General features: G+C 34.1%; 2 protein-coding genes across 2 annotated transcripts in view; both read right to left on the minus strand.

The window, feature by feature from the left end:
* LOC123691820 (cytoplasmic dynein 2 heavy chain 1) overlaps positions 1–24,767 on the minus strand; it is a 59,533-nt gene that overhangs the window by 30,936 nt on the left and 3,830 nt on the right. Inside the window, exons 11-25 of the mRNA XM_045636389.1 lie at positions 24,557–24,700; positions 23,856–24,074; positions 23,344–23,529; positions 23,097–23,225; positions 22,692–22,837; positions 22,092–22,241; positions 21,123–21,335; positions 20,628–20,880; positions 20,184–20,327; positions 19,685–19,890; positions 19,247–19,362; positions 18,983–19,128; positions 18,550–18,717; positions 17,676–17,834; positions 15,364–15,479 (exon numbers count right to left, since the gene is read on the minus strand). Of these exons, the coding sequence (XP_045492345.1) occupies positions 15,364–15,479; positions 17,676–17,834; positions 18,550–18,717; positions 18,983–19,128; positions 19,247–19,362; positions 19,685–19,890; positions 20,184–20,327; positions 20,628–20,880; positions 21,123–21,335; positions 22,092–22,241; positions 22,692–22,837; positions 23,097–23,225; positions 23,344–23,529; positions 23,856–24,074; positions 24,557–24,700 (2,495 nt within the window). The remainder of the gene's footprint in view (positions 1–15,363; positions 15,480–17,675; positions 17,835–18,549; positions 18,718–18,982; positions 19,129–19,246; positions 19,363–19,684; positions 19,891–20,183; positions 20,328–20,627; positions 20,881–21,122; positions 21,336–22,091; positions 22,242–22,691; positions 22,838–23,096; positions 23,226–23,343; positions 23,530–23,855; positions 24,075–24,556; positions 24,701–24,767) is intronic.
* Positions 899–7,100, minus strand: LOC123691819 (laminin subunit beta-1). The gene has a single exon (XM_045636388.1). It carries the CDS (start codon positions 7,073–7,075, stop codon positions 1,724–1,726), a length of 5,352 nt encoding a protein of 1,783 aa, XP_045492344.1. The 5' UTR covers positions 7,076–7,100; the 3' UTR covers positions 899–1,723.

The raw sequence follows: 24,767 nt of genomic DNA on the forward strand, positions 1-24,767 counted from the left end.
GAGTTACTTTCGCATTTATAATATTATAGTATAGATGAAAAGTGGAAAAAAAAACTCTGAACTAAGAAATTCCAGTGACTAAGGATCTCTCGAACTTTCAATATATATATGTAAGTTCACATAAATAAAATGCATGTACACACACACTTTTTGCGGGATACTCTATATAGCGGCTTATTCGATTTTAATGAGACTATCACTGGAAGATAAAGAAGGTTGCGGAATATGATACAGGCAAAAGCCTGTGAATTCTTATAGGTACATATTATCTATACATTATAATAGCATCTTATAAACTGTCAACGCATAAATCATCAACGAAGATAGCGATCTGCAATGGCATCGCCTTTAGTTTTTTGTAAATATATTATGTAGCCTATAGCACTAAAAGACCACATACATATCAAGCGTTGAAAGAATTTTTGAAATCGGTTCAGGAGTTCTTGGGATTAGCGGGTTCAATGAAACCAACACTTCAGATTTATAATATTATTCGTAAATTATTATTATTAAAGATACAAAACTGTTTATTGTGTGAGTATAGTCTCTGCGTGTGGGTGTAAGCTTTTTGTAATAACATACAGAGTAACTTTTAAAACCGTATGTTTTTTCATTTTTGACTTCGTTAACTAAGTTAACTTTTTAAGTAGGTATACCTACCTAGTACCTATCAGTTATATACATATTACTTATATGTATTACTTTTTAATGACAATTAAAATGGGTTCAGCCGTTCAGGAGTTCGTGCTTTTAGGCGCGGAGAGATAGACAGACAGAGTTTCTTACATATTTTAAATATTAGTACGGTATAATATTGTTTATATATGGTTTTTTAATAGTGGGTTGACAATGATGAGGTTAAAAAAGGAAGGTTTTGAACACAATAAAACTAAGTTACTTTACGCAATGTTTTATTAACAAAGACAGTATTAACTACATTTAAGTATTTGTGCCTTATTGTATTTAAATGAAACAATATAATGCAGCTGTAAAGCACATTACCTACAGTTTTTATTACATAAATGCAATAGCCTCAATATTTTACAAAAATAATTACTAATTTTCTATATCTAGTTATAAGGTAGGTAAAAGATAGGATTTATTAAAATTTTACATAATATATTATGATGTAAAATAAGGTTTTTAAGGCAAAATACTTAGAATTATTATATAAGTAATAAACCCAATAATTGTCACTTACAATTGATAAGACATAAAAGGAAAAACCAATGGAAAATAATAACTATGAAACTAAGATTACTCTTTGGATTCAATTGAAAAAACAATAATTGTGAGATGTTATACTTATTTTGTTTATTCAATATATATAAAGTTGACATAAAAAAAAATATATATTTAACGATACATATTATTATGTCGATAAAATGCATTAATATTTACAAACGTAAGTGATATTTTACATCTAGTAGGTATAGTGTTATGCTTAAAATAATGAATATGTATTCGCAGAAGTACAAATTACAAACAAACAACTTTAATTGAATTATACATATACTAAGAAAATACATGTCAAATTATTTTTAAAATTAATTAAACATATTGTTAATAGATACATAGCATATTATTCAACAGTCTTATAACTTATAACGTAGTCACACTACACACATGCCATCCCCATTCAATAGTACAATTTATAATGGCACTCATTCAGAGACAAGAATATGTTACAAATGCATGGTTTTTAAATCAGATATTCGTAAAATTAAGTGGTACAAGATCTGTAATTGTCGGATCGTTTTGTTATCTCCGATAAATAGTAATTCATTTGAGAATTTAGTTCTCCTATTTCTTTTTCTAAGACATTCAGTTGTTCGTTATGATCATTGTAAAGTTCTTCCATATTGGCAAGAAGTTTAAGCTGCATTTGGGTATCACTTGCAAGTTTTGTAGCTCTATTTAGTAGTAATTGAGCACGTTCCCGCGAATTTGAAGTTTGGTTAGCCCTTTCAGCAAGTGACATATTTGTTGTTTTAAAATCTTGTCGTAACTGTCTAGCCTTCTGTTCAGCTGCTTCTGCTATGTTCACAACGTCATTGGCCTCTTGTTTTACTTGGTCTGCATCACTTTCAATTTTAAGAATATTCTTTTGTAAATCTGATAAGCGTGATCTCAAGCCTTCTACTTCATCCATAGTTTCATTAGCTTTTTTCTGAGCTTGCTCGGTCTCTAGAGCGATTGGTTGAAGATCACCCTTGGCAGCTGCAATGTCATTATTTGCTCTCTCGATAGCATTTTCTGCTGCATCTTGTGCCGCTTGAGCTTCATCCAGAGCTTCAAGAACTTTATTTGCCATCTCCAATGTAAGATTTGCAGTTTTGTTTACAATAGTTGCATTTAGTTTGAGTGCCTTTGCTTTATCAAGATCTGGTTTAGTTTCTGTTATAATATTTTCGATGTTGGTTAGCTGTGACACGGTTGAATTAATCCTTTGTGACAGCTCTGTAATTTCCTTGGGTTCTATACGAATCGACAAATTAAGAATTTCATTTGCAAGAGTTCTCACATCTGCAGGGGTATAGGACGTGTTGGATAAAAATTCTTTCAATTCTGCAGTCAATACTTTACTATCGTTTGTCACCTTTTCTGCGGATGACTTAAATTCATTAGATTTATTTGATAAATCTTTAGCTCTTGATCGTACTAAAACCGTATCTTGTTTTACTTGTGTCACAGACCTAAACAAATCTTCAGCACTCAATTCATGTTCTTTTATTCTATGTTCAGTTTTATTAGCAAAATCTAGAGCTTGTTCAGCTTTTGTAATAGCTCCTTGATCACAAGATATGCCACCACATTTTCCACATCCTGCACCACCACAAATATCGCACGTGTCGCTATCTTGTCCACACATTTTTTCATTAATTTTGGGTAATTCAGAATCTAATTGCGACATTACCTCTATAAGGTCATTCAATTTTTTATCATTCTCATTTTGTGTATTATTAAAGTTAGTGTATTGCATCTCAATAAGCCTGTCTGTATTTTTAATCTGTCTGTCAGTATTAGCAATTATCGTTTGCACACTTTCAGCATCATCTGCAGCTTTAACTGCTCTTTGTTTTGCCTCGCGAGTTAAATTTAGAGCACCCTCAAGGTTTGCTTCTTGTAATTTGGTTGCATTATTTCCTAATTCAAGAGTTTTCGACTTAAGATGCTCTATGGCTGTTCTTAAACCATCTAAAGTTACATTCCCTAAGTTGATTTTAGATGTTATTGCATTGAGATTATCATTACTTTCTTTTATTTTTTTGTCAGCTTCGTTAAGATGGTCTTGTAAACTTGATATATTGGAAACGAGTTCTATAACGGTGGCTTGTCCTAACTTAGCACTTTGAAGAGAATTCTCAACTTCAGTTAATTTCTTTGTCATTTCTTCAAAGTCCCTTGTATACGCACCCGTAGCGCCAACTACTTTAATTTTACTGGCATTGCCAATTGCATACTCCGTTTGAATTCTTAAGTTGTTTATTAATTGATCCCAGTTATCAAAGCATTCCCCACAAGCATAGCATTCGGGAGCTTCACCAAGATAACCTCGTGCACACATATCACATTTATAACCACCAATACCAGGTTTGCAAAGGCACGAGCCATTTTCACGCATACATTGAGGCGATACAGAACCATATAAATCACAATCGCATTCATAACATTCAATATTTGGATCACCCCAATGATTTTCTTGACATTGGTCACACTGCCTCCCACCATGACCTGGTTTACAATCACATTTTCCTATATATGGATTACACTGTGGAGATAAGGAACCTATCGGATCACATTCACATGGATCGCAGCCAGTGCCCAGAGCAATTCTCCAATGGTTTTCTGTACATTGGTCGCAATTTATTCCCATTACATTATTAAAGCAAGGACATTGTCCTGTACTACGATCACAATTACCTTGTGTGAAATTAGTTCCTAATACTGAACAATTACATTTGAAACAAGATTGTTCTAAAGCATCTCCGAAGAAACCTTCCTCACACACTTCACAATGATCTCCTGAAGTATGATGTAAGCACTGCAAGCATTTTCCGGTATAGGGATCGCAATTACCTGGTTTTGTTATATCTATATTATCATTACAGTCACATTTCTCACATGTGCCTTTTATTGGGTCTCCGTAATAGTTATCAGCGCACACGTCACAAAGTAAACCTGCATATCCTTCTTTACAATCGCACACTACGTCTTTTGTTTCAGGATCTAACTCGCATCTATCAGCATGACTGCTTTTGTTTGGATCTCCCTTAACACCAGGACAAGGACAGAGACGACAAGGAATATCAATTCCTAAACGAGGATCACCATAATATCCTTCTATACATCTTTCACAACGGTGACCTTCGGTATAATCGTGACATTCCTTACATGCACCGGTTTTGTCATCACATTCAACAGCATGGCCATTACAATCACATTGTTGACAGTTAGGGAAGTTAAAGTAACCTGGTTGACATAAGTCACAAGCTCTGCCGTATGTATTAGCTCTGCATTTACATTGCCCACTAGTAGCATCACAAAAGTTATCAAGAGAACCTATACTGTTACAGTCGCAACGCTTGCAACCAAATTTACTAAAACCGTAAGTTCCTGGAGCACAACGATCGCATCTTGCTCCAACAATGTTTTCTACACATTGACAATATCCAGTATATCTATCACATTGGTGACTTTTTGAACCAGAAGGATCGCATTGACAAGATTCAGACCCATTTCTTATGTAGAAACCTATACTAGCATGGTAATTTTTACAAATTTCAGGCACATTATCTCTATTTAAATCGTAATAATATTGATCGCCACAGTTGTATCGATCAAATTCGTCTCTGGCTGCACTATTATTGGCTAAGAATGGCAAATCATCAAAAGAAGGAATCAGAACAATAGAATCAATTAATATCGATGCTCGAGCATTCGATGTCTGACCATCCTGTCTCCCAAAATATATGCGAACTTCAGTTTCTTTGTTTTTTTCTAAACATATCGGTGGCCGAACTAAAACGCTTCGTTGATTTGCTGGTAATACAGTATAAATTTTATCATCTTCAGGACGAACATTAGCACATGGTGAATCGGGATCAATAGGTGAAGGTCGTTTCACAAGTATAGTAGCTTCTTGCCAATTAACTGCAGATTGTGGCTCATATCTTATAAGTACGTTATAATTCATACTTGTTTTTAAGTTATTTATAACAAAAACTAAAGTACTACTTTCAGGTAATTTCATAAAACCGGGGCCAGTCCAGGTTTCCTTTCTACCATCAGGGAAATTTTCGCGTATAACAACGTGGCAAAGCTGGCTTTGTATAGCGTTATCATCGATTTGTGAATCGCACTCACTAGATTCTGCCTCCAATACTATAGAATCTAAGGCACCCACGAAGAAGTTTTGTATAGGTTGATCACACCGACGACCTGTTACGTTGGGGCGACATTTACACTGACCAGTTATTACGTCACAATCGCGGTCTATAGATCCACCAACATCACAATCACAGGGCGAGCATCCATCGTCACTATCCGATAAACCATAAAATTCAGGTAAACATTGATCACAATTTCTACCGGTAACATGTCGTTTACAGAAGCAATTACCAGTGGCTGCATCGCATCCTCTCTCATTAATTGTACCTAATCTATCACATGTACATAATTCGCAACCCTCAGGATTTTGCGGATCGAAGTTCCAATATCCATCTTTACATCTATCGCAGCGAGCTCCATCAACATTAGCTTTGCATAAGCACCTTCCAGCGGTTTTATTGTTAGCAAAATCAGTTTCGTCATCACAAAGAATTTGTTTATCTGTTGTTCCTTCTGGGTCACAATCACACGACTTACATACGTCAGGGCTTTGAATATCAAGCGTTGGATCACGATAGAAGGTTGGTTTACATCGTTCACAGTTTACACCCATAGTATTATGTTGACAATTGTCGCACACTCCACCACTTATTTTACCAGTTTTATTATAAACTGCTGGGTCAAAATGACACGTCGTAGCATGATTATTACAAGTACATCTTTTACAAGCATTTGAAGTTTTACCTACAGCAGGTTGCCATGGTAAATCGTTATAAAAATCTTCACAATATTCGCAATTTAATCCTCGAGTATTATGTGTACATTCACAGCGTCCATGGACCATATTATTTTTTGACTCGACACCTGGCATTGGCAGGCATCTTGATGCGTGACCATAACAAGAGCAAGATCCACGAACTGTCATTTCATAAATAGAGTAATAGTACTTTTCTTGAATTTCAGCTCTATTATCGAGTAAATCGTCACCGAGTGTATGTAGCTTTGTAAAATTAATTCGTAAGTTAGTCATTCGAAGTAAATTTTGCACTTCTTCTGAATACGGATTCGTAACATTTATGTTTGGAGGTAACACTCTAAATATCACTTCACCCTCCGTGGATGGTGCGACACCTGAATAACGTGATTCACAAACAACTTCAGTTAAGCTTCGCTGTGTATGCTTCGGTACAGAAGGGAAAGCTTCGTCGCAATTATGTGCAAAGTATCTATAAACTCGCCATGTTTTGCCAAAGTCGAAAGACCTCTCCACTAACATAGCCTTAGGGCGAAAGGTTTTGAACTGTATTATTAAATGGGTAAGATGGAATTCCGCTTCCATATCGAGTTGTATCGTAACATTTTCTTTTCCATTTTCGGATTGCCACCATGACTTCGTGCGTGTGCCGGGATAATACTTGTAAATTATATTCTGTATGCGATGGTTAAGATATGGATTGTTTGCAGTATTATTCGTCGATTCACACCAAAAGCATTTCTTTCGTTCTTCGAGATGGGATACAATGCAATATCTCTCGCGGCCGTAAGCACCACAAGTCGACGAGGCCGAAAGCCTTGCCTCTCGACCGATTAGTAAGTTTCCAGTGGCGGGGTAACAGGAACTGAGTTCACAGGCACGATCTAACAAGCGAGGATCGGCACGTTGCCTATCGCGATCTCTATTGTATACCGCGCTCCCGATGTTGATAAGCGCGGAAAAGATAAAAAAGGCGGCGTATCGAGCCATCGCGCGCACCGGCTCTCCGCGCGCCTCTTGCTGCACTGCCTGTCCAGTTAGTCGCCTGCCTTCGCTACTCTCGCGCCGCCCGCATCCCGCCCTCCCCCGCCTCATGACTCGCACTCGTTAAGCTCTGCTTTGTTACGCGATCAGGGCCGTACTTAACAACACATATATAATCATAAATGTTATTCCATTGACTGGATTTTGTTTAAGATTAATTTTTCTTCTTTGTTGTATAAAATGAATATGTGAAGAAAATGTTTGTTTACATCATAATGGATAATAGGAGCTTCTACATATTAAAAAAAGGTTCCATTACAGATTTTAATATATTCCTATAATTTTTTTAACACTCAGTTTTTCAATTTACAGTTTAGAAAAACAGTAAACGAACCTACAGATATGCATATACTTATATTGTGATTTAAATTTGTTAAGAGAGTATTTCATTCTAGATAAGCTCGCCTACAATCCGGCCCTGACCGAGGCGTCGACCGCTCCTGCTTTCGTGTTCGCTCGTGCCGTTCTCCGAATCGGGCATCACCAGGCAACCAAAATAACGACACGTTTTGGGATGCGTTTTTTGTTTTGGTCATTATTACCGCACGTTGTAGGGCTTTCGCTATTTAAATGGCGAGAACGGGTCCCTTGCATTACTTAAATGTGTTGTATTTTTAAGATGTTATAGCTTAAACTAGAATATTTATCCATTCTTATCATTTCACAAATAACTATATGAACGGTCATATTTTAACGCGTATTTTGTAAAATATTATTTCAAATAATTCGTGGAAATTTATTATAATTTAAATAAATATAATATTTAACAATACTGGGCAGAGTTGAGTGACTGTGATATTCAAGCCGCCAGCCGCTCTTCCGTTCCCGCATCCGTTTTTGATAATACATTCGCGATCTGACCGAAACTAATTGAGGGATGATGTGTGATTAATTTATAAAAACATTGCCCAAAATTACATACTTATTTTATAAGTATATAATTTTGGGCAATGTTTAATTAAGGCAATTAAATTTTCATAATTTGGTACAGAGTACGCAAAATGACAAAAATATGTAGATCGTTGATTTTTCATCCTTTAATAATTAAAAAACACATTCAAGCTAACAAAATCAGTCACAGGTATATGCTAACTTGCTAAACGAAGTGCATGATTGCTCACGACTCATACATTTAACATTAATGAGTGAACATTCATGTTCCTATCATCTGCAATAGGTATCTCAAGTGTAAAAAAAACTGTACGCTCAGAAAAATAGGCCACCATACCCTAAGGCAGTTTTGCAAAGTAATTAGTAATTACGTCATTTCATTTTAATTATTATTCGCTAAGTAACATCAAATACGAAAAAAAATTTTTTTTGGTTACCTTCATAGAAACCAAAAAATTGGTTAATCTATCCGTTTTTTAATGAATTTATTATAGAGTCAAGTCCTGTAGAATGCCTAAGTATATACATGAACGATAATAATAATTGAAGTATAACTGAGTACCTACTTAATAAAGGGTCATCTTCATTTTAACTTTACAATTTCAGCGGCCCCTCTAAACTAAAATAGATAAGTAACTTATTACGGTTTCCACAGTTCTGGTGATAACCTCTTATCTACGCCGAACCTACTATAATCGAATTAAAAATAAAACTATTTGGTTTAGACCTTATTAACTATAAATTACACTTGATTGTCATAAATGCTTACACAAAGTCAAATTCAATTGATGTACCTATAGAAAAACTTTAGATATGTTGTTTATTTTTCCGTTTACAAATTATATGTTATTAAAATGGCTCGCGAACAATAATTTATTATAGAAATAAGTACATTAAACATACCTTCCCCATATTATTCTTATTTTATTATAATAATAATATGGGCTAATAATTTAGTTAACATTTTCCACTGACTTCAAAAAGGAAGAGGTTCTGAATTCGACTATAATATGTGTGTGGTTTTTTTCTGGTTTGTCTTTCAGATCTTCCGACTGTGCTGATTTGCTGATTCTATTTTATTTGATAGCTGGTGCCTTCCGATTGGTCTTATTATTAAAAAACAATAAAAAATACATCCTAAATACAATGTTCTTAAAATATGTCATCGACACTTTGAATGAACGCTTTCGTTTTGATAAGAATACTTTTAAATGGCGGTTATGGTGTCAAAGTTCATGAGATAAGAGTCGAAGTCCCAATCTTCTTCACATATTTATTATCTGCCAACATCTTGGTCACAGTTTTTGGTAGGTACAAACTGTCATCAAATCTCAATAATTATTGTTATGACAACACATAATTATAAAAGCAACAGTCTCGTATTGTTATTATTTATGCGTCATCATTCATCAATGTAAAAATTGCAAACTCTACATAATTTGTAGAGAAATAGACACTATTTCTACGAACCTAATTTATGCTATCGTAACTTGTTTACCCAACAGCGTACGAAGAAAAGAAGGGTTATATTTTTATTCATTTTAAGTTTGAATTATAAAGAAAAATTATAAACGTTTTATAATTTAAATTAGGTACCTCTTGGTGGTATGTACACAGGTACAATAGACCCGTGGGTTCTCTCACATGCATTTTATAAGCGCTACAGCAGTTCTCTGCTAAATGTATCCAGTCCACCCGCTATTTCATTTCTTTAAATCCATTCAAGTTTTTATGGCACAAAGGATCCTTTGTCCAATACCAAATAGACCGGGAGATACTGAGTATCTCCCGGTCTAAAAGTATTAAATGTAGAAGCGAACAAGTGATAACTGCGTTAAAAACAACCGACTTCAAACTTGCACTTGCAAAATTTACAAATACTTACAGACAAAAATGCTCATAAAATAAAAACTACTGGGCCTATCCGAATAAAATTTTTATGGGACCAATTCGACACCATCCCGCATCGAACAAAAAAAGAATCACGTAAATCGGTTCAGAAACCTCGGAGTAATCGGTGTACATACATAAAAAAAAAAAAAAATATACCGGCCGAATTGATAACCTCCTCCTTTTTTTTGAAGTCGGTTAAAAACATACGATTCATTCATAAGTACTTATTGTATTATTTTATTATATTGGGGTATTCCCCAATATTATATACCTGAAGCGCGGCGGCGGTTAGATTTAATTTAATACAAGTTTAATAGAGCAGTGGTGGCTATAGAGCAGTGGTGGCTCAGTGGTGAGACCTCGGACTTCGAATCGATAAGTCCGTGGTTCGAGACCAGGCGAGCGCGCAGGAAATAAATTGATTTTTCAATTTATCTGCGCATGTTGTAACATCACCACTGCTCGAACGGTGAAGGAAAACATCGTGAGGAAACCGACATGTCGAAGAATTAAAAAAAAAAAAAAAAAAAAAAAAAAGTTCGACGACATGTGTCATCCGCCAACCCGCACTTGGCCAGCGTGGTGGATTATGGCCTGTACCCTCATAGGAGGCCCGTGTCCCAGCAGTGGGAACGTATATGGGCTGATGATGATGATGATGATGATGACATTGAAGAAGGACGAACTTTTTTATCCCAGATTGAATTTAATATTTACTAACTACTATGGAAATTTGTTTATTTTTAAAAATACCACGCTTAGAGATATTATGAAACCTAATGCGAACTTGACGCGCAACAAACACCACAAACTACAGAGACGGAAATCGTTAAAATATGTTCCAGCCTGGTTCATAGCACAGCGGCTAAATTTGAATTTATGATAAACTTATTACAGTCCACGGATTTTACTGCGGGGACAAAGATGAAAGATTTACAAGATGATTTATATGAACTTACATATTTAATTAGTATTAAATTTAATAAATCACTCACATTTATGTGAAAGTTTTTCTCTATTCTATAATAAAATTATCTGTCTCTTTTGGGATTTCCAGATACTGTTAACTTTTTATGTTTTTTATACAAAAACACCTGTTTAGTCTGAGTATTTCTATTTTACGGAAAATGATTAAAAGCGGTATATTTAGCTCACCGGCTCTAGATGGCATGTGATAGTTCAGTGCCCTCGGCTTATCGGGATAACTTTACAGTTTCATCCTGTAAGCCCGCTGTTACATCAGTCACAACGGTGACACACATTACCTATTTATGTTAACTATATTACGTCATATTACTTTGAGAGCGCTGGGAACGTACTTGTGTTGAAGACATCCAGAATAATAAGAATGTTGTTAGACAAACATAAATGTGTCAATTATTAAATCACTGGCTAAAATAACCACCCAATCAAAGTTTAAAGTGAATATTTAGAAAAATAATTTTTATTTAGAAAAATAATGTTGTATATTTAGAAATTTTAGAAAAATACAGCTATACATATAAAAAGTCGACAAACACTTTCTCGATAAGTATAAAAATTCCTTAGGAATTATTTAAGTGTAGGTAGTTATGCATTTAAAATATATATTCATAAAAAAAAATATTTACTCCTGCTTATATTGCTTCACTATCAGATATGATCCACTCTCGATTTAGTAATAGAAAAGTAAACATTACTTTCAAAAGTCTATTTAAAAACATTTAACCAAACTTAGTGATGTTTATTGACTTATTTTCAGACACAATACGAGCTATATGAGCATTCTAAGTACAAAGCGACGTCATCTGGCAGACACATGTCCCGCTCCAGCGCAAATCCTAGACGCTTCGGTATTTTGGACAAATTCACACGAGCACATGTTAACATTTGTGTTCGCTTGTATGGTGTCATGTGATTATGAACCCAAGGTTATTAAGAATAACGAAGGTCAAAAATATGATCAGGTTTGTTACTTATTTTTTCGCGTTTCTACTTTTTGTAACACAATTAAAACGTAACGTCTATTTATACCTAGACCGTATACGTATTTTCGATTAAAAATACACTCAAAACTATTCGTCACCATTGAACGAGCTGATTAAAATAAATTTATTTTAATTGTTCGTGCCATATTCACATAGAAACGCAGTGCTTTGCTTTATTACATTGTCTACAACTCTACAGTCTACACTAATATTATTATAAAGAGGAAAACTTTATTTGTTTGTTTGTAACGAATAGGCTCATAAACTACTGGACCGATTTTAAAAATTCTTTCACCATTCGAAAGCTACATTATCCACGAGTAACATAGGCTAGGTTTTAACCCGGAAATCCCACGGGAACGGGAACTATGCGGGTTTTTCTTTGAAAACGCGGGCGAAGCCGCAGGCGGAAAGCTAGTTGTTTATAAAATTATGTACTTAAGAACCCTCCAATGTAAATTCATAATTCTGCATCGCTCTGCAGAAATAGTTGCAAAGCAATTGTTTATAAACAATAGATAATTAAGGAAGGGCGGGGCTATTCCGTCCGAAAAATAACACTCAAAAAAGAACACGTCTGTATTTTTTCTTAAATAATAGCTACGGAAAATTTGTCAATTACATCAAAGCAAGCCGTTATTTCTTATTCTATTCATCATATTTAGAACGTGAAAAACGATTGCAGTATCTAAGAAAATAGCTATATTCTAATAGGAATTGACTTTGGGCAAAATAGCCCCGCGCGGGGTTATTTCGTCAAGACATCTGTGGAGCAATTTCCATTTTACCAAGAAATATACAATACTGATGACGCTGCCTATTTGAATTTGTATTTAGTTACGCAGACATAAGGGTCATTATCGAGAAAAATCATTCTAAATTTTTGGAGGGGCTATTCCGTCTAGCGTCCATACAAGATAGTGACGCGCACACAATATCGATATAACTTTTTTGAAATATCGATAACTTTTTGTGTGGAATCAATTTGAATAAGAAAAGTTAAGTGGCTTCTTGACGCTATTTGGCGCTCTCTTCACTTAAAAATTTATTATTACTTGATGTAAACATAATTTATCCAAAATCTATTTTGGGTGAACCGAAGTGTAGTTACTTACACTTATTTTAAGCATACCATATTATTATTTATTAATAAATATTTCACTGTAGTTACAGATAGCAAATTGCTAAAAGTAGCCGTTTTTCGCAAATTTTCTATTTATTATTACAGTGAAATATTTATTACTAATATGGTATACCATATTAGTAATAAATATTTCACTGTAATAATATAAGTGTAATACCACTTCAATTCACCCAAAATAGATTTTGGATAAATTATGTTTTCATCAAGTAATTAATTTATAAGTGTTGAGGGTGCCACATAGCGTTAGGGCCCCATAAGGTAGAACAATTTTTCTTACGAAAGAAGCAATACATTTTAAACTTCCAAATATTATAATTCAATTTGATTCCAATTTTTTTGACCCAGGTATTAAAAAAACACATTTAAGTAAGCAGTAAACTTTATTAAGGAACAAAATGATAAAATTGTATCAACATAAGTATTCAAAACACACATAAAATTGCTACAAAACAAAACAAGATGACTCTTAGTTAATAAAATTGCAACAAACAAAAAGACAAGGAAACGTATTAATAACTATTGAGATCAAATTTCTATCCCTACTACAATGTCAGTTGCCTCAACATTTATGCTTATGTCGATAAGAAAGCCAATCGTAGCACGTCACTAGCTTTTTGCAAATTCATACAAAATCGACGGGGCTATTTCGTCTTAAAAATTGACAACATAGCCCCGCCAAAATATTTTTTGTGGTTATGACCAGAGATGTAACGGAGCTTCGATTCCGGTTCCGTTAAGTCGGAACTTCCGATTATTATTACACTTTCGGTTCCGACTTCGGTTCCGATACTTTTGTATCGGATGTTAATCGGAGGTCGAACGAAACAAAGCGGGCGGCGCGCGACGGCCTGTGCCGAACAGGTTCATACATGTCGCGCGGGGAATCCCCCGACCCCCACTACGTGCACTCTATCATCAATTATTTTTTCACTTGTTATTATTTGTTACGCCCAAGACACGTTTATAGGTTATAGATAATTGTTTTGATTTTTGCGGCTTATTATCAATGAAAGTGATCTGTTTTTGTGTGGGATAATGAAACCTAAGTCCAGTTGTACAAAATTCCAGCCCCTACAATCAATTGCCCGGCAATATTTGTCATGTCCACCGGGCTCGGTAGCTAGCGAACAACTTTTTAGTGGTGCTGGCCTAATTTACGACTCTTTAAGAAATAGATTGGATGGGAACAAAGCATCAAAGCTTTTGTTCATAAAGTACAATACATTACTTTTGGAGTCCATTTTGATTTAATTTGCTTTAGCTATTGTTCATTTATTGTAATGTCACCAAATGTAACACGCTACTTTGGGTTTTAATTTTAATTAAACTTTAAATTCATTAATTTTATCTTTTGTTCATTTGGAATTATGCCAATTTTTTTCACAGTTGTTTTTTATTTTATAATAAAATATAAAAATGAAAAGAATTGACTATAAATCATGTTTTATTTGTCCTTAAACAAACTGACCCTGCCTCCGATTTCGATTCCGATTTCGATTCCGATTCCGATAAACCAAATTTGAAAACTCCGATTCCGATTTCGGTTCCGATAAAACTACCTCCGTTACATCCCTGGTTATGACATCGGACTTAATAACACTTTTTATTTAAAGCGTAGGATAAAATAAATAGTTTAGAAAGAATCTCCAACATTCAAAGTTGTTACTTACCTTGGGCAGATTTCACAACAATCACTTTTTACACGTAAAACGAAATAAAATTTGCGGAGCGTCGTCTATGTTGTGTCCATTCAAAATGACGACTGTAGAAGAATAGCTGTAATTCCAAAACCATGCATCCTACAGAGACATATGTTAGCTTATCGCGTAGCTAATTAAATTTTATACCTGCCGAAAGAATTCGTTACTAGAAATCTATTAAACTGTAGACTACAAAGTCTTCTGACAAGATTGCCCCGCCGACAAAATAGCCCCGCCCTTCCTTAATTAAAACGGTATAGGTAGTATTCGAAAACATTTTTTTTATCCATAGCGTCCACGAACATTTATTTTATATCAATTTATTATTTAGTTACAGTTCAAAATGTAAGTACATAGTAGTTTTGGTATAAAATCTGAATAATATCCAACACTGTTACAAATTTTATAGTAAGTATCCAAATCGATCAGCCGCTCTAAATAAAACATATTCATCCACCCTCAAAAATCAAAAATTAGTTTAATCATGACCATGAACCAATAAACTCAGTTGGATACTCAAGACAATATACTTGATTAAATTGGTCCATGATCATGACTACCTATGTATTTGAATTATAACTTAGAAATATATCGAACAAACACCCAAAAATATACCATTAATATAATAACTGAAATTACCTGCGTTGTACATGATGCGCAGCTTTTAGTAGCGATCCAGCGCTGCGCAGGCGCAACTCCCAGCTGTTACCGCCTTCACTGCCCACAGACCACACCACCCATTGCTGTTCCTCCACCTTTATACATAATAGAAATATTTAATGTTATGTAGAGCTGTCTTCGCTACATAGTATAAAACAAAGTCGCTTTCTCTGTCCCTATGTATGCTTAAATCTTAAAACTACTCTCGATTTTGATGCGGTTTTTTTTAATAGATAGAGTGATTCAAGAGGAAGGTTTTAGTATATAATTTATTAGGTCTTAGACAAAGAAGGCGAAGCCGCGGGCGGTAAGCTAGTTAGAAATATTACATTAACCAAGTTGTATAATTATGTATGAATTCAAATAAAGATTTTATTTATTTATTTATTTGTATGCAATATCGGTTATAGATAGGCAGATAGAGGGCAGGTCACCCACCAAATGTAAAGTTATTTTCGAGACATTTCTGATTTTCATAAAAAAAAAATCACCAGAAGTATTTTTTGAGTTGTGGTATTTGATATGTTCAAGTTTACAAATTAATTTTCTCCGCAAGACAATCTTTTAAAATGTTACAATTTCTAACTATTACCAGAACACCCAGGCTGTATGTAAAAATGACGTAAGGTTCAGTTTTGTACAAATTTAAGTAATACCACAATATACAGATACATACAGTAAGGAAACTTCATACAAAATGTTCGAAATGGCTCCCCCCCATCAAGCGTGTTTACGAGGGTATTGAGGGGGATCGATAGTAGCGGGTGACACATCCACAGATTTTGAATATAGTATGGAAAAAAGTTTAAAGTGATGTCAATTCACATTAAATAAATATCGATTGTTTCAGTTTGTAGCCATTTCAATAAATATATTTGTAAATACCATATCTGACTACAAGTTAAAAAGAGACTATTTTTTAATTTCTGATATGGCAGTATGAGTTTTAAATTATGTTGACATATTTTCTATCAAAATGATAGCTACAAATAGTACCTATTAGGAGTCCAGTCTGTTTAAAGATCGCATCTATTTTTTACGCAATCTAGAAGAGCACGAAAATATAAAAAAGGAAACCTTAAAAAAATCTTGTTTAAATTTATGTGCATAATTACGTAAATATTAGGGAAGAAAAAGATAGATATTATAATTATTTTATTTTTATCGATACGTGGCGTCTCCACTTTGTCAAGCACTAAGCCTGTCAAACTATTTTCTTTTTCTTCCTAAAACAAAAAGGTAGAGGTTCTATGCTCGTATAATAATAATTTTAATTTATTTTTGCATATTTTGTGTTTTTTAATTTAATTTAATTTATCGTTTTAAAAATAATTTAGTAGGTATACCTACATAGGCTACATACAAGTAGGTATTGTAAATTCTGGTTTAAAATAATTATTGAATATATGTATAATACAAATATCAAGCATTATAAATAATTTAGGTACATTAAATAGCCTTCGGCGTCCATAACAAAACTAGATTTCGAAATATAGCACTGATAAAAACGTATTTACTTTTACAAGCTGTATTAATTCGGATTGTTTCTTCTTGTAAATTCATATTTAGGCTACACCATTTTTGTACTTTAACGGGTTTTAATCATAATAATTGAGCAGTGGTGGCTCAGTGGTGAGACCTCGGACTTCGAATCGATAAGTCCGTGGTTCGAGACCAGGCGAGCGCGCAGGAAATAAATTGATTTTTCAATTTATCTGCGCATGTTGTAACATCACCACTGCTCGAACGGTGAAGGAAAACATCGTGAGGAAACCGACATGTCGAAGAATTAAAAAAAAAAAAAAAAAAAAAAGTTCGACGACATGTGTCATCCGCCAACCCGCACTTGGCCAGCGTGGTGGATTATGGCCTGTACCCTCATAGGAGGCCCGTGTCCCAGCAGTGGGAACGTATATGGGCTGATGATGATGATGATGATGGGTTTTAATCTCCAAATTACCACAAAATCAACTGTGAAAAAAAGCAAACAGAAATATACAGGCCGAATTGATAACCTTCTCCTTTATTTTTCAAGTCGGTTAAATATCAAAAAGTAACAGCCCTATAGCTATACGTCATAATTTCATGGGGGGGGCTTAGTTTCCTAACTGTATGTACGTAGTATATATCTGTCAACTGTGGTAATACAGAATATCTTCCAATAGCCGCGAGATAATAAAATATTTATAAAGTTCATTTTTTTATTATAGTCCCTCATAGCTAAAATCATCTTAGACCATAAAAGTTAGTTCACACAAATTTAAAATAAGGATAAAAGAAAAAAAAATTACCTTACTAAGCATATCCTTAAAATCTTTAACAATGGGAGTGAGTTTACTATCCTTGTGCGTGTAGTACGTCACAGAGAGCCTTGCGCCCGCATACCACAGCTCTAGTTCATTGAGCGCAATTCTTATAGCTGCTTCACTCGATGCGGATGATGATATTTTCTATAAAATATCATATTATTAATAAATGCAATACATGCTTTTATGACAAAAATAGGCATTTAAGAGATTAACATATTATTTTTATCTATGAAATTTCCGGGTCAGCTCATAAGATCTCACGTAATATTAATCAGATTCAGAAGAGGAATAAAACTCTTGCTTTTGGATAGTCATAACATTCTGTAATCGTAAAACTTATACAAGATCTTGAATAAATATAAGACAAGTTTTATAACGAAGATTTCGTGCTTATGATCTGTTTTAATTACTTAAACAATTATTTTATCAACGGTTAATAAAAATAAAAACGAGAACGCGATACATCATTATTTGAAAATTCGGATGAATGACAGAGCTGATAAGTAACTACAAATCTACAAAAAGTTTAATGACTTATATAAAGATATAGAACAAAATCGCACGTGCACTTTTTTTTACTAATCATATCTATTTTTATTTTAAATGTCCAAGAAGAAGTTACATACTAAAAAAAAAAAAAAAACTATTTTAATAAGTGGAACATATAATACTATTTCATGTTGTTTGCTACAAAAGAAAGAGACGGCTGTAGGCATAAGTAAATAAATTCCCTAATAAATAGTATAAAGAAAGTTTCCCTTCGATTTTTATTTATTAACAATTTCTGAAAACCGAAATTGTTTCTTCATTTCATTATTTTGTAAATTTATTGTATGTAAAAGTCCACCGCATTTACCTGTAAAGCTTTCATTTGTTTCTTTATATTAACTGCAACATTAAGGAAGTCTTTCAGTAACAATGAATCTGGTTTCTTGTACTGCATTTCTATGAGGTTATAAACTTCACACCAGTGCCGCTCGGTGAAGTCGGATCCGCGGAAATATTTGAGTACCATTGTTAGATCCTGGAAAATCAACTTTATGTTAGTAGTGTTAAGGTTCATTCATATCTTCATTGAGATTAGTTAGATTATCTTCTTAAAGTAGTCCCATAGTAATTAAGTACACTTTAGTTTACGTTAAGGAAAACAAGGAAAGGAAAGATGTGATGTATTTTAATTTGCACATAAGGTAATACATATTTGAAATTGATGAAAGGCATTTGATGGCCACAAATCTCGCTATGAAACCGATTAAAATTACTGTAACAAATAAATAGCAACAAATTACCGAATATTTGTCAAGTTCTTGTTGAATGAATAATGTGATAGTAGTGTAAGGCTCTAGACGGTCTTTCCAACGAGCTACAAATTCGTCCAACAAATGTAACTTCTTTTGGAATATTATCCATTCTTGATTTCCAATTGCTTCGTAATCTAAAAAAGTTATTAATAAATTATCTTACTAACAGAGATCTATCGTTTAAAAATATAAATAACGAAAGCTTAGAGAATAAGGAAGCAGATTTTACTACGCCATTTAAACTTCACGTACCTTCGTTGTATTCCTTCAGTATGCCCCACAGGCTAATAAACTCATTTTTTAGAGATTCGGCATCCTTCCATATACCATTTATTTCTAATTGCATGTTGAATTTTTTACATTCCGATCTAGAACAAATTGTATGTTAATGAGAAATTAATACTGATACTTCTTCAAAATAGAATATTTTAATAGTCAAAGATAATAGAAGATAAGTAATATAGACAAGAAATGATAATTATACCCAATAAAATAATCAAAATCTGTGTAATTAATATTTGCTAATTACTTTGGTATGAGACATGTTTAGTTGAAGGTGCAACGGCAACCGCTTAAAACATCAACAATATTACTATATTGCAAACGTATTCGTATATTACTTGGGCTGGGTACTGCGCCTAATAAATTCACGCATACAACTATAACCAAACGGTATATTTTTTTTCTTACAGCAATTCATCCTTTTCCCCTATTAATTTATCGAAGTTATCCACCGCATCCAACACTGAGGAACATCTCTCAAGTATCTCACTATATGACACAGATCGAATATCTTCTAATCTCGCTCGAGCTTGACTCCAGCGTGAAAACCACGCTTCGATACCACTGTTTATGTTATCCCATTCACCTGTGAGACTGGATTTTACGATTTCCGCCTGTATAATTCGAAATAATAAAACTATTATGTATGAAAATAAAAATTTTATTTTTTAAAATTAATTTTTTTTAATCCTGTGACTGGGAAAGCATGTTTGTTCATTTATGTATAAAACTTGTACTTCAATAACAATGGAATCAAATATTACTTTCAGACTTTACAGAGAAATACATGTTGCATTGTATTTGCTTAAACAAAATCTACAAGCACTGGTATAGCCATGGATCTTATTTTTTCACTATTTTAATTACTTTTTATTACAATGTGTATGCTATTTGAAAATCTCATAACCTGATGTTCAAACATTTGCTGGTGTGCGTCCATCTGCTCCCGTACTTTCATCCACTCCTTTACGGTGGTATCTACAGAAGGGTCCCCTCCCCATGTGCGTAGCAAATGTCCTTTTCGTTTTAAACCTTCTACCAACTTCTCCATCTAAAAGACAACATTTGAAATGACTTTTAGTATGAAAAGTGTCGAAATCGACATAAAAAAAAGAGTGTGTGTACTTATGTACACGCGTTAGAAGTTATAGGCCTACTTCTTTGGCGTATGAAAAAAAAAATACTAGAATATACAACTTGAACATAGTTATCAATTTTCATACCACCTAGAACTAACTTCATGCTGTTAAATTTAGGTGTCGGTGTGCGCGCGCATCGTAAAAATCCACTCTCATCATTTTTCTCCATCGCGCCAAAAGTATAACTTCAATAAAAACATGGACAATATTACCTCTGGCATTTTCTCCTGTAGTGCATGTTGCTTAGCACTTATTTCAGCCAATTCCTTGGCGTTTTTGGGTAGAGCTTTATTCTCCAACATAACAGTTACATTAGCTATAAATGTATCTAGGTTAGATGAATCATCTCGACAATTAGCTTGTAGAGACGACATGAGACACGCCCACAAGTTGCGCGACTGAGCTTCGAATTCACGGCGTAAAGATATAGTGCCAACTGATATCCAATCTATTTTTTCGTCGTCACTGAAGTAAAATTTATTGGATGAGTAAAATTGTATTTAGGACTTCTACAAGCATGAATGAAATTATGATTAATGGTGTATTTTTGATATAAAATTCATTCAATTTACATGATATAAAAAAGTGTAAAGTGTAGTCGCATGCAAACGAATTATTGATTTTTGACTCATTAATCATTAACTCTTAACATTAGTACTTCCCCATAAAAGTCAAATAAATTTCAAATAGATGTAAAACAGTCTCACAATGTCATCTTAGCGACCGCTTGCCCATACGCCTTACACGCCTTGAAGTTGATCTCCCAATCGCTAGGCTCGTGCAAGTGCTCTCTGCACATTTCATCTAGATCACTAACACACGCTAGTGCAGCACGTACAGTCCACGTGTCGCATAGCTTGTTTAGTGCGGATAGAGTGTTTTCTATTTGGTGGACTGCTTTGTTGCCGATCCAGCTGTGTCTGTTATTAATGAGGATATTTCAGGTTAGGAAGATTTTTAGAAATAATTATGGCAATAATGAGAAAAGAATGTGTGCGTGTACTAGTGTACACACGTTAGGAAGTAAAACTTCCTTATGACCTTATTTTTCAAAAAATAATTTACTATATGCAACGACAACAAAATTTACTATATGATAAGAAAAAGATGGCGCGTAACGGAAAAATGTCACGCGTAACGAAAAAATGTTATACTAAATTTTTTTCACACCCCGATAAAGAAGTTTCACTTGAATTAATAAGTACATTGCTTGAAAATTAAATACATATATATCAATGTGTTTACTCGTAAGTATATTTGATCATTAAATTCAACTGAATGCAATAACTCTAAGATGATTCTTAAATAATACTCATGCCTGTTTTGAGCAGAAATATCTGTTTCTAATCAGCACTTGTAATAATGTTGATAACAAAATATGATGACTCTATTAAACTCATTTAATAAAACTAACTAACTAACATCGCTTCTACTAATCGAATCCTTTGAAAAAATATGTATAAAAATACTGTAATTTGAAATAAAATGAAATGAAATAAAAAAATTATTTGTCCATTTTATGTTTTACAGTTATTGTACGACAGTGGATCCCAAACTAAGTGAAATACTTGTGTCTTGGGACCCTGACTTTGCGCTTCTTGGTTATATATATGTTATGGACAGTAGAAAGTTAAAAAGTAGGTAAATAATCTAATGTAATGGATAATAAAACAAACTTTTCAACAATAGAAGCGAAGACACTAGGTTTGTCCAGTACATCTCGTAACGCTGGCAAGTGCGCAGGCAGCGACACCAAGCGGCGCAATTGGTGATACAACTGCGAGCGGACTTCTTCTAATGGTGGTGAAACTCGCACACTGCGACCACTAAAACGAATACAAAATAAAACGACGTGTGTCACTCGGGGACTGCCGCGGCAAAGCTATTGCATGCTATGCCTTCAAGCCACACCTCCGCCCGTCGGAGTGGTGCGTGAGGTTTTTTTCGTTACGGAATTTCTCGATTCGGTCCCCGCGCTCAAGGCCCGCGATTGATGCTATGCAATAGCTTAAAAATATTCATATCAAACTTATTTAAATAGTTACATATAAAATGGTTGAGTTTCAGGAATGTTATGAATTGTATAGTTTGGCGCGAACTTAAAACTCAATCAATCAAACGTAATCAAACAACGACGTATCGAAAAAACAATATTTTTTTAAAGTACGTCAAACTACCCTTTCCCTTCTATTGCTTAAAAAAAATCTTAATTTATATAAAAACATCATAAACAGGCAGAAGATAACCCTCGCATATTAAACCTATACACAACTTACCGTAAGACCAAATCAACCCGCATCTGAGGGAAATTAGTATGCAGAGAGAGTAAAGCTCTAATGTATTGGCATTCCATCGCCTTGTACACTTGCACCTCCCAGTGTGAACGCCACATATCTGTGTTTTTGTATCCATTACTTTCCACCTGGAATGAGATAATACTTGTGTTTAAGTATGAATGCTTCTGGAAAAGCGTATGTATTTGAAAGGGTTTTAAAATAAAGCAAATTTTATTATATTTTATTGAATTTAAATATCGGAAAATAATAACAAAACATAGTACAAGTAAATGACGAGTCTGGATTCATTTGATTCTTAAAAGTTACGCAAATTTACCCTATTTGATTTGTGCCAATGACTATGAAGTGATAAAATTTCAACAATATACTCTTTGAGAACCTGACCTTCTCTATAATATCCCTAATGTCTTTAATACTTTTCTTCCATTCAGCTTGTTTGGCAAGAAGCTCTGTCTCCATTAATTTTTCTACTATACCCCGTATAGCAACATGTTGACCAGTAAGGTATGTGTTCTAAAATAAAAGTATAGAATACTCATAATTACATGTAAATACAAAACATCCGACAAAATACATAAATCAAATCAAAATTTTAATGTGAAATTATCTCGCCAAACTCATAACAACTTACTTGAGATTCCAGTTTCAGTACCATTTTCTTCAAATTTTCCGTATAGATGGCCAACTGTTCTTCGTCATTCCAAAAAACTGGTTTCTGATTTTGCACTAAAGCTGATAAGTCCAAAGCGGCTTGCAACATCATAGGACGAGTGGAAGGAATCATTCGCTCGCCTAATGTGTTATGGAAGGATGCCACCTAAATATGCAACAAAGAAATGTTATAGAAATACAATATTGCATTTTAAGCTACGTAGTACGTACTACGATGCACCAGACAGACACAATATTTTGTTGTTGAGTTGGGAGGCATTCGACAAACAATTTCAAACGTTTCCTCTACTTCTATTTAAAAAAAATGGTTTTTAAGGATTTTTTTTAAGTGAAATTTCTTTAGGCGCGTTGATGGTAAAATTTCAAGGTCGCGTCATGACAATACCGTCACGTAATGGAGTAATGCGACGGTTTTGGTATCTTTAAATCTTGCCAAAGAAGTTTCACTTCTGACGTCTCATTTTTTCTTACCTGTTGTAAAGCCCTAGCGTACCGCAGGGCTGTCGTCACAGTGTCCAGTACGCTGGCAGCCGGCGGCGGTGGCAGCCCTAGCGCACTCAACGAGCGCGCTTCTAGCTCGATACTGACGAGGAGCGGGTTGAAGTTCACTTCCATCATTTGGGTTCCGCTTGAGAATTCCACTACTGGCCTATCGACGGATAGTTGGAGGGAACCGTCTTTGACTTGCGCCTGGAGTTGAATAGAGATGGAAATTTTTGAACAATTTAGATCGTATGTTTTTACTTTTTAACCGACTTCAAAAAAAGGAGGAGGTTATCAAATCGGCCGGTATGTTTTTTTTTATGTATGTACACTGATTACTCCGAGGTTCCTGAACCGATTTACGTGATTCTTTTTTTTTCGATGCGGGATGGTGTCGAATTGGTCCCATAAAAATTTTATTAATTTTATTCGGAAAGGCCCAGTAGTTTTTATTTTATGAGCATTTTTGTCTGTATTTGTAAATGTTGCAAGTGCAAGTTTGAAGTCGGTTGTTTTTAACGCAGTTATCACTTGTTATATGTTAAGAGCTCAAACCAATCAAGTTAAGAGCACAATAATTGTTTTATTTATAATTTTTATAACAACAAAATAGTTACAGCATTTCAAAAAAATAAACAATTCAAACCAAATTTGGTTAAAAAGAAATATGTTCAAATATTCTACTATACCTGTAAATCTCTACACCAATCCTCGTGTAACTGGGTATACATCGTTTTCAGATCGTTTAAAATTTTACTAGCAAGTTGGGATACTTCTGAATTTTTGTCAAACTCCTTAAGATAGTTGACAACACATGATTGTATTTCCTTGACCTAGAAAGAAATAACTAATAGCATTTTGATTCTTAAAAACAAGTAGGTATACAATAATTATGAAACT

This window comes from Colias croceus, chromosome 5 (assembly GCF_905220415.1).
Source record: "Colias croceus chromosome 5, ilColCroc2.1".
Taxonomy (NCBI): Eukaryota; Metazoa; Arthropoda; class Insecta; order Lepidoptera; family Pieridae; genus Colias; species Colias croceus.